The 10,957-nt window shown below is 36.3% G+C and overlaps 2 protein-coding genes across 2 annotated transcripts in view; both read right to left on the reverse strand.

Moving 5' to 3' along the window:
• The window catches only part of LOC125663860 (metabotropic glutamate receptor 3-like), a 43,153-nt gene extending 39,898 nt beyond the window's left edge, over window positions 1–3,255 (reverse strand). Inside the window, exon 1 of the mRNA XM_048896274.2 lies at window positions 2,739–3,255. Within this exon, the coding sequence (XP_048752231.2) occupies window positions 2,739–3,135 (397 nt within the window). The 5' untranslated portion in view covers window positions 3,136–3,255. The remainder of the gene's footprint in view (window positions 1–2,738) is intronic.
• A 2,513-nt stretch (window positions 3,256–5,768) lies between these two features.
• Window positions 5,769–8,938, reverse strand: LOC125663861 (beta-1,3-galactosyltransferase 6-like). The gene is made up of 2 exons (XM_048896275.2): window positions 8,838–8,938; window positions 5,769–7,036 (listed from the first exon to the last, which is right to left on the reverse strand). Exon 2 carries the CDS (start codon window positions 6,920–6,922, stop codon window positions 5,885–5,887), a length of 1,038 nt encoding a protein of 345 aa, XP_048752232.2. The 5' UTR covers window positions 6,923–7,036; window positions 8,838–8,938; the 3' UTR covers window positions 5,769–5,884.
• Between the last annotated feature and the right edge of the window lie 2,019 nt (window positions 8,939–10,957).

Here is a 10,957-nt window from a genome sequence, read left to right on the forward strand (position 1 = left end):
GGAATCTGTCGAAGTTTGCCGAATGTATACAGGGAATCGGTTCTAGCCTTTTAACCTCATCCACATGCGCGCTTCCGGCGAATAAATGAATCGATTTGATGCAATCTTTGTGCCGATCCACGCCAGAGTCTTCTTACCGGTTACGGAAAAGGACAAGCGCGTCATCTGATTGTTTTGACGGTTCAGGTTCCATTTTGTTGCTACGGCAATATTGGTCCGCGTCATATAAAATTCCATCTTCGGATACCCACGGTTGATCTCGTCTTCTACTCACGAGATCAGCCGTGTGTATCCGACGATGATAAAATTCCAATCTAATTAGAATTAGCTGTTTTGAACCTACTACTGCTTCTCAAATACATGTATATGTTTGAGAAGCGGTAGCGGATTCAAAGCAGCTAATAGTTACATAGGTAAAATTCATATTTTCTTTAGAATTATTCATCAAATAATATCAAACGCAGTATAGTAAATTAAATTATAAGGAATGAAAATAATTTCAACTCATTTTATACGATATAAAGTTAGTTGGGACAGATTACGCCATTTTATTGTATTGTATTGTCTATTGGCTTTAAGCCTTACAGCTCATCAGCATGATACATATTCAATTACAGAGTATATATAAACAAACAAGCTGTTTTATAATCCTGGCACTTCATAATGCGTAAACTGCCCAAACTTACTTATATCGTATGAAACAAATAAAAATTATTTTCATTCCCTAAATAAATTTAAATATACAGTGTGACAAGCCCAGATTCTAACCATTATGATATTGTAATGAAATATCTAATCTATGCAACATATATAAGTTTCTACATTTTGCTAGGAAAATATTTATAGATATACATTTGTAACAATTTAAACAAGTTTATTTCAATGCTTATAAAACGTTTTTTAAAAAAAATCTTCAAGCTTTGAAATATACACTGTGTTCAAGTCTTATGCACCTTTTAATAACCTATTTCAAAAACACACGAGGATATGCAAACATAAGGCGAAAACACCGTGCTGCCATTGTATATAAAGCGATTCACCGGTATAAAGCGATACACTTGTGTACAGCGATAGACCCGTATATAGCGATGTAACTGTACAAGATGATGTGACTGATGGACGTCAACATCCAAATATAGTGGTGCACCTGTATATAGTGATTCAACTGTATATAGTGGTACACCTGTATATAGTGGTGCACCTGTATATAGCGATTCAACTGTATATAGTGGTGCACCTGTATATAGTGGTGCACCTGTATATAGTGATGCACCTGTATATAGTGATGCACCTGTATATAGTGGTGCACCTGTATATAGCGATTCTACTGTATATAGTGGTGCACCTGTATATAGTGGTGCACCTGTATATAGCGATCCAACTGTATATAGTGGTGCACCTGTATATAGTGGTGCACCTGTATATAGTGATGCACCTGTATATAGTGATGCACCTGTATATAGTGGTGCACCTGTATATAGCGATTTAACTGTATATAGTGATGCACCTGTATATAGTGGTGCACCTGTATATAGTGATTCAACTGTATATTGCGATTCAACTGTATATAGCTATTCAACTGTATATAGCGATTCAACTGTATATAGCTATTCAACTGTATATTGCGATTCAACTGTATATAGTGGTGCACCTGTATATGACGATGTAATTTGCAGAACAAAGTATAATTAGTGAATGATAGGAAGAAAGATGTTGACCAGCTGAATAAAATCGCTTGTTTTCCTTTTTTGTGGTAGATAGTAAGAACGTCTAGGAAATTATATTTATTCGATCATACATGGGGATCAAAGCTTGTCAGTTTCATGGGTTTTATCGTTCTCGAAGATTTCGAATGCATCACTTGTGGATACTAGTAAATTGTGATTTTTTTGTTTGCCGGCTATAAAAGCCCTGGACATTCTCCGGCAGCCTAGGATATCGACAAGGCAATAATATCTGAGTCGCCATTCCTTCATCTGCATGACAGCTGCTATTTATACTATTGATAGGGATCTGTTAACTATGACACCAACGGTGTATTTTAATTATCTATAAGAAATCCTCCTAATAATTTATCTATTACCGATATTCCTCGCTTTTGAAACTGAAAGGGTTCTTGGAAAGAATTGATTTAGCACTGAGCTTGTGCCCTAATTGTTTCATCAACACGTCGCTATTACCTTAAAGTCTTTAAGCTGATCATTTCCCTATCACTATTCCTATGGATGAAAACTTAAGTTGATTTTCGGATCCGCGGTAATTGATGAAACTAGAATTGATAACATAGCACCATTACAGGCTTCTCAGATAAACGTGAAGAAAAATCTCGAATTCATTCCAGTTTATCCTGATTATTTTCCCCCCATTCTTATCAAAGAGAAATCGGACTCTTTTTGTGAATATATCAGTATTTACCGAATTTACCCGCGTTTAGGCAAAAGTACAAAGCGATAATGCAAGTTGGTTTTACATTGAAGAGGGGGGGGGGGTGCACAATATACTCCTACAAATCATAAAAGATTGCAGAAACTCAATATAATGGATTTCATATCTAAATATGTACTGGGATATATATGTATTTTCTTCCAACACAATCAAAAACCCAACTGTATCCATCTAAGGTTAAAAATGCTTCCAAATTTACAACTTCATCCTCGAATATCAAAACAGATTAAAATTACTTGTCACGTGTCGTGGCATTTCATTGTTTTATGTTTTTTAACTAAGTACAAATTTACCTCGGATGAAATCGACTGCCTGCTCCAGTCCGTAAATGTCCCGATCGCAGTCGTCCTTGGCTAACACGCCTAGGTCTATCCCGGGGAGCAATCTCTTGTCGGCATTTATGATATCAAGAGTGTAGAGCATTGTCTCCAGGGCTTGCACCCCGCCTTGAGGCATGATGGGGCCACAAATTTTATCTTCGCTTCTTTCATGCACCATATGCAATGCTCCCAATACGATATCCCCACCCACACGCACAGCTTTGTCCCTCACCGGCCACGAATAATTCCCGTGAGCACCAACCACCGTGAGCTGCGACTCTTTGCCAAAAGAACTGAGAGTTTTCAGACATTTCGTTATAATTACAAAATGAAAAATTAGCACCAGAGAAAGTTCCATCTTGAGAATCATTAATTTTACTCTAATATCGGTTTGCTGGTTTTCCTTACGTAGGAAACCAATATTATTAATTTCCTCAAGTATCCTTCAATACACATCCACTATTACAAGATCTGAGACATGGAATTCGGTATCGACTCCTGCATGTTATCAATTTATTTCTCGTGTTCATCTAAATTAATATTTCCATAAGATCTCTCATCGACAGCAGAAGCAAGTCCAGTTCCTAGACCTCTAGGAGCAAGGACTCTATCGCTATCACAATCTGTTAAGGTCACGTGACTCACCAAACCACGCCTTAATTGTGGAGCCGATACGGCGACTCTAATGGTCAAATCACGGATCTCGGCTTCTCGTAGACCAGCTGTTATTTTTACAAGGGAATGTTTGAATGTAAAAGATGCAAAACGGCTTAATTCATCGATTACCCATCGTACATTGTTGAATAAATAAGATAGTCATCTGTTTCTTACATGGAGGAGCTGCATTTTGATAATTGTAAAAAAAAAATGTTATTATCATTAGACTCATCGACACTAAACATAAAAAGAGTTTAATAAAAAGAAAAGCATTCTGAACAAAAGTTTGTTACAGACCCTAATAAACAGTGAAGAGGGTTATTTCTGGCGCTTATATATATATATATATATATATATATATATATATATATATATATATATATACAGTATATATATATATATATATATATATATATATATAATATATTCTTCTGAAAAACTACGAAAGTTCAATACGTCGAGCCAACAGCTTCCTCATTTAGTATATGTATATTCACGTGACGACCGCTGGTCTTAGGAGAATTACGCATGACAACATCATCAGGTGTTTTAATTTTTTTTCCAAAATGTTTTTTTTTTTTTTTACTAAAACTGCATTTTTTGAGTAAATAAGTATTTTCGAAAGTTTTTAATTTCAAAATATTGTACATACCCTCCGCTTTGCATCCAAATCAAATTTCTCTGATGTAGGATACCTCCTTAAGTCCAAATTTCGACTAAGTTTAATTTGAGAAATTCAGGCCTGATCAGTCAGCAAGAGGCGAATTTTGAGTTCTCGGTCCACTGAATGTTTCGGAAAGAATTATAGGCATTTTACAAGAATTACAGAAGCAACGACGCTCAGTAAATCGACAATGCTTTAACTTAAGTTTCGCTTGGCCTACCAATATCATGCAATGCAGTTACAAGATTTTACTAACCTCGTGTTATTGTAGTGACACACTAGTGCTACATTGAAAACTTTATACAAAATCGGGAATATATTATAAGGTTTCATATTAATTTACTAAACGAAGTATAATCGTTGTTGGGGAAATATTTTAATTAGTCCATACACATAATAGCAGTGTGAAACTTGCACATCGCCTAGTCGTTCAATTGTATACATAATGAGTGTAGTGTAACCACATTTATTTGCCATTCGACTTTCCACTTTTCTATGATTATTCACACACATAAATTCGCTCCATAATTGCAACACCTGGTTTTCAAAATTGTCCAGATCAAAGGGACCGATTCATGACTTTCCCAAAATTTTTGTTTTTCACTTTCAATGATCAAAATCTATTGTCTAACGTGTTTAAAAGATTTCACATAAAAATAAAGGTTATACATTATCACAGAAGCTCATTTCAGAGAGTTTATTATTAGTTTTGTAAACAAAGATTGTGGTAGATTCAAGGCTAAAATATTGCTTTTATTCTAGCATTCAGAAGGTCAAAATTTTGGCTATCAACATTAAATCTGTTATGTTCTTAATGTTTAACATCAAAATTGAATTATTTTTTTCATAAAAAAAGTGAACCAGTCCCTTTTAAAAGAGAAAGTTCACATACATGAATAGGTGAAGATAGCGAACAGTGATCAATCTCATACCTCCTATAAGCAATACAAAATCTATAGTTGGGCAAGCACGGATCCCTGGACATACCAGAGGTGGGATCAGGTGCCTAGGAGAAGTAAGCACCCCCTGTCTTGATTAGGTAAACGGAGTAATCCGTAGTCAAAATCAATGTATAAAGAATGACCTACCAATTGGTATGAAACAAGTCAGACAGCATTTGACCCAATGGCAGGTTATATCAATAGGTAAATTATGCTATAACGACCATACAATAAGCGAAATGCTGACTTTAAACGAGACTGTTAAAGCCCCTGTAACACCAACTTACTTGTCAGTTATCCTGCCTCGATTTATAAAAAAACTGATCATACGCAGAATATACGGTGACCGACTATAAATGTTTCCCAACTTCGGAAGGTGGCCATCAAAGCATGCGAAATGAAGCTACCGGTAATGTCGGAGAGAGATGACAGTATAGAATCATTCGAGAAGCGAACAACGAATGCAGTGTACGACAGAAGGATAAACTTTTCATTTGTTTGTGATGAAAGTTTAAAAAGGTGGACAAGTAATTTGTGGAATTTACCGGTTATTATTTGTGCAAATGTATTTGCCCATTTACTTCCCAATGCCCAGTGGTCAGCAGATCGTCTGCAGTGTTATAAACAATTTTGCTTTACGCAGGAAAACTCCTCAAATTAGCGAAATAACCATTGTATTCTCCTTCCCACAGTTCCACACTTTCATATCTGGATTTACATTACTTTCTATGAGATGTGAAATAAGCATCTATGAAACTTTATTTCCAGGAATATTTCAAAAATAACATACAATTGTACAAAAATAATGCTTTCAAAATATTTTGCCATAGGTAATAAAACCATCTTTAACACATTACTTAAACTGGCCATTTATTCGTTGCAATATCCTGTGGTCTCTTGCAGCACTGCGATGGAAGCACATCCCAATTATAGACGTATGACTTTCGATATTCCACCTCCTGCGAACACAGCTGGTTCATCTTATGTAGGTTATTATATAATTCTCGCATTTGTAGGGGTGACTGTTTGTGCATTATCAAATTATTATTCTTACAACCACGTGACTTGTACTCCGTATCAAACCTTGTGTCGTGTGATCGTTTAATGTCCAGCGGACCAAGCCAAGCCCCTAAGGAAACATCCTCACTGTTGAACGATTTGAGATATTTGGAGTTGGAAGATACATAATGGACAAGGTCTGAAGAGATCACATATCCCCCGCCCAGGGCGTAAGGCAGATACCGGTCACAAAGAATCCACTCCTTCTCTGCCCATTTTCCCGCCTTTTTAACGTGAGCCCTACCGTCGAAAAACCCCCAGTAGAACCGCTCTTTCGGCTTCTTTTGAAGTTCATATGCCAAACGGTCGACTCGTACAAACGAATCTTCGTCTGCTTTGATAAGATGGGTGAATTCGGCATGCCTGTCCAACCACTTGAAACTTTCTAGAAGTTTCAAAGTTAGTGCTCCATAGCTATCATTAACGCTTTTCAGCAGCAGGAGGTCTGAGTGAATAAAATTTTCTCTGTCTATGCTACTTCGTTGTTCTGCTAAGAGAGACCCAGAGCCGATCACAAACCTTAGAAGCACCGTCTCTGGTAGATCCCTCGCCCAAGTCTCGCGGATTGTGTCTCTTCCCATCAAATTATTGGGGGCCGACATAACAAGCACGACCAGCGGAAATGTTAAGTCACGTGATGGAGACAGGATGTGTCCATTCCAGAATGCCTTGTTCTGCGCATGTCTGAGTTCTTCACGTGATATACCGTAAGTGGGGTCGTCACAAGGCATACTACAGAATGACAGGTAAAACAGCAAGCTCATTGACAGAAATAGTCCTCCAATCAGAACAGTCGTAGCATGCTTGTTCAGCTTTCGTTCTAGGGATAGGGACATCGCACTGATGCCTTTTACTGGAACCACGTGATTCTATTATAGGAATTTGAGCTTGAGAATGCACAAACTGAACTCGCACCGAGCACTGCCATCACGGAGCTGGCGATGCGTCTCCTGCAATGACAGTAAAATATCAAAACCGATATAATTCTTTAATTTATACGTTCGATGGTTGGGAAATCACCGATTTACTAATATAAATTAACGAAACTACATTCATTCTAACCGTATACATGTAAATGAACACAGATGGACAATGTACCGAATTGTTGAAATTCCCTTAGCTGCAGCGGGAAAACTGGGCTGCGAGTTGAAGAACACGGCATGTATATGTATCTGTATATTACACTGGTGCTTGTGAACATGATTATATACCCCCCCCCCCCCCTTCCTTAGTTTACTAAATATATTTATAGTTCAATTACTCTTTAAGAACTACATTTCATTTTTAAAAGAAAAATACATGAAGGTATGAACGCGGCTGGGGTATGACTGGGATGAAGAGTCACAGTTCACACCCTCGTGTATTTCATTCATTCACATTCTCTTTTTAATTCTGTCGGAATTCCCAATCCTTAAAATAGACAATATAAAAATGTAGTATATTACTATATTCATCAAGATTCAACCGCGTATTGTTCACAACTGCACTGCATTCATGTAAAATGGTTATCATTACAATTTGTGAAGATACCAAAGGCAAAAACATTGGAATTTGTAATTATTAAATTGAGAAATACATTTCAGTTTTGAAAATACATGAGAGTATTGAACTGGAATGCTACATGTTGGGCCAAATACCTTTCATGAAGTGCCTCGTGTTTTTGAAATGTATTTCTTACATTAATTTACATTCCAAACCTGATTAAATATGATCGCACCTGAGTTTTGTAGTACGTGTATCGTCAATTTTTTTGGAAATTTCTTTTTGGTCTTGACATTGAAGTACAATTATGAAATTTTTAAAAAATGGAGTCCTGATGTTTGTTAAACTAGTGTTAAATATATTGTGTGCTAACTTGACATTGTTGCACTTAGAATTTACTGGCGATTTACATGTATTTACATAGAAAAATTAAAATGCTGGATTGCATTAAATAAGAAGGAAAATAAATCCAAGAATGAAAAATAGGACCTCCAATCAAATTTTATGATAATTGTTACTTATTTCCATACAACAATGCTTCGACCATCGTTTCTATAAACTATTTTAAGAGTTTTTAAAAAAGACTTTGTCCATCTTGCATTATTTCCCTTTACCTCAATTTTCATCATTCAAATATGGAATTCATTACTACCAAATATGGAGACAAGTCAACGTCAGGTGATTTTAGCTTTTATGTTTAAATATATTTTACATGCTTGAAAGCATTTATCAAAAGAAATATAGAAAAATATAAATAATACGATGTCTTCTTCAAGGTTTGTCAAGTTAAACAGGGTGGAAGGTTGCAAACACTTGCAGGGGAAAAAATAAAAGCATAACCAGCATTCGTAGATTCTGGAGTTGCATAAATAAAGACACCTTTTCACATTTATTGATGCATAGGCTAAATAACCAAACTAATGCGGAGCTTAGGGGGGGGGGGGGGGGGGGGGGGGGGGACGAGGGGGTATATGATCATATCGACATGTCCTCAGACACAGGGGTCGGGAATTTTATCAATAAAGTAGAAATATATAAGAAATGGGCATAAATACTACCACTGAGGACGGACGATCTAAATCAGTAAAATGTAGATCTACTCTGCTTTAAAAAAAAAAATAAAAAATAAAAGCTTGCCACGTTACAGAACAATGTGTTCAACATTAAGCCCTATGTTGCTTTGTCATTTGCGACTGGTAAGTTACAATAAGTGTACACATACATCAAGATAATATTTCACATTTGCAGCTTACATGCAAACACACTTACCTTGTAAATTTATGTGCGACTTTCAACAGACACAGGTAAAAATCGTACTTATGACACTTAAACGTTTCCCAGACGAAGATTATTTGAAAATTCCGAACGGTATCCTAAACGTTTTGCTCCCTTATATTCAAGTTCATGACTTAATTTTTTCACGTGTTTTTCTTTGCTGCTAATTCACCAATAAGCAATGTCGTTAGATCATTTTAAGATTAAATCTAATATGTACGAAAGCTGGATAGGCTCATTATTGAAAAAGTAAAAAAAAAAAAAAAAAAAATTAACTCGTTTTATACTTGTAAACAAGTTAATATCTCGTAATATAGATCTAACGAATTAACTAGTATTTTGTTGTAAGGAGTTAGTACTGTAGGTGCAGAGCAATAATAATAATGATGAAAATAATAAGATTAATCAATTGATTAAATATGCGGTAATACATACCAGTACCACAGACATTTGTCTCTGTAAATGAAATTGTACAGCAGACCTATGTTGCACGATAAACTTGAGACCCCTCCCTGGTCAAAGGCCGTAAACGTCGAGCATAGAGAGGCCCAACTTTTGCAGCCCTTCACCGGCAATGGTCTCGAGTGGGACGTTACACAATATTCAACCAACCAATCTGGACATTATGGAGCGCCAAATTAACATAAACTCAAATAATTGAAGATATCTTTAATCATGAAAGGTGAAGATAACGAACAGTGATCAATACCATAACTCCTAATTAAGCAATACCAAATAGATTGTTAGGCAAACACAGACCCCTGGACACACCAGAGGTGGGATCAGGTGCCTAGGAGGAGTAAGCATCCCCTGTCGGATGAGGATATCATCAATTCAATTATTGCACACTACACTATTGATTGTTGATCGCAAAATTTAATTTGTAGCTCGGTATAAGTAATATGATGATTTCTTTAATATTCAATTGACGATACATGTACAGTGATATTGTATAGGGAATTCATAGAGAACAACAATTCAATCATCTTCACGAGTCAAGGGTTATTGAATCAATAACCCTTGACTTGTGAAGATGCAATTCAATGAAAGAGATCATTCATTAAACTGTGGAAATGTTGAATACGATTTACCACATAGTTGATTGCTTCCCGTTGTTGAAATTTTTGCTAATTAAATAGATCTATATGCTTTCACTAAAAATATTTTTGCGCGCATCAATAAAATTGATGATACATCCTTAATGCTATCATGCAATGTCAATTAATGCGCGCATTAATTCATAATTGAAGGTATCATCAATTTATTTGATAAGATCTTTAATTGAAATTGTTGCGTGCAATGATATCTGAATTTGACTACGGATAACTCCGTTTACCTGACCAGGATATAGGGCTCGAGGCAGGTGTGACCGGTCGACAGGGGATGCTTACTCCTCTTAAGCACCTGATCCCACCTCTGGTGTGTCCAGGGGTCCTTGTTTGCCCAACTAGCTATTTTGTATTGCTTATAGGAGTTATGAGATTGATCACTGTTCGTTATCTTCACATTTCATCTTCAAATAATTAAAGATATGTATACATGTATCAATTATTGGAGTTCATATGTTAATTTGGTATTCCATATGACACAGCTCAGCGATATGTAAGCGCTTGAAAACTGGACACCCAACCATCCATACATGTCTATTCCTTTAACGCCCAGAAGGGGTTGTTTGTTTGACTTTTACGGAAAAAGAAAGGAAAAACGAAGAAGCCGAGTTACGAGGGAGAGATGTGTGCACCGAAGGAGGGAGGGGGGGATCTATTATTGAGCACCCATGGTACTAAATATTAACTCTGGACTTATGACCCAATACTTCTTAAATCGGCATCATCATGTTATTCGCTCCGTATAGCGAATTAGCATGTATTTTACGTACTTAAATATAGCATTTATTCCGTAAATGTGAATGAATGAGTTTTGCTTTTATAAACGGAATAAATAGCATGATTATAAAAAAGTAAATTGTTAACACGTATAACCAAACATGTCAAACAAATTCGCTCTGCGGAGCGAATAACATGATTATACCCTTAAATCTAAGCACATTACAATATAGGACTGGGCAGCAGACAACTAGCAGAGCTCTTCTCATTAAATCTCACCCAGCCGCC

The sequence above is a fragment of the Ostrea edulis genome, chromosome 1 (assembly GCF_947568905.1).
Source record: "Ostrea edulis chromosome 1, xbOstEdul1.1, whole genome shotgun sequence".
Classification (NCBI taxonomy): Eukaryota; Metazoa; Mollusca; class Bivalvia; order Ostreida; family Ostreidae; genus Ostrea; species Ostrea edulis.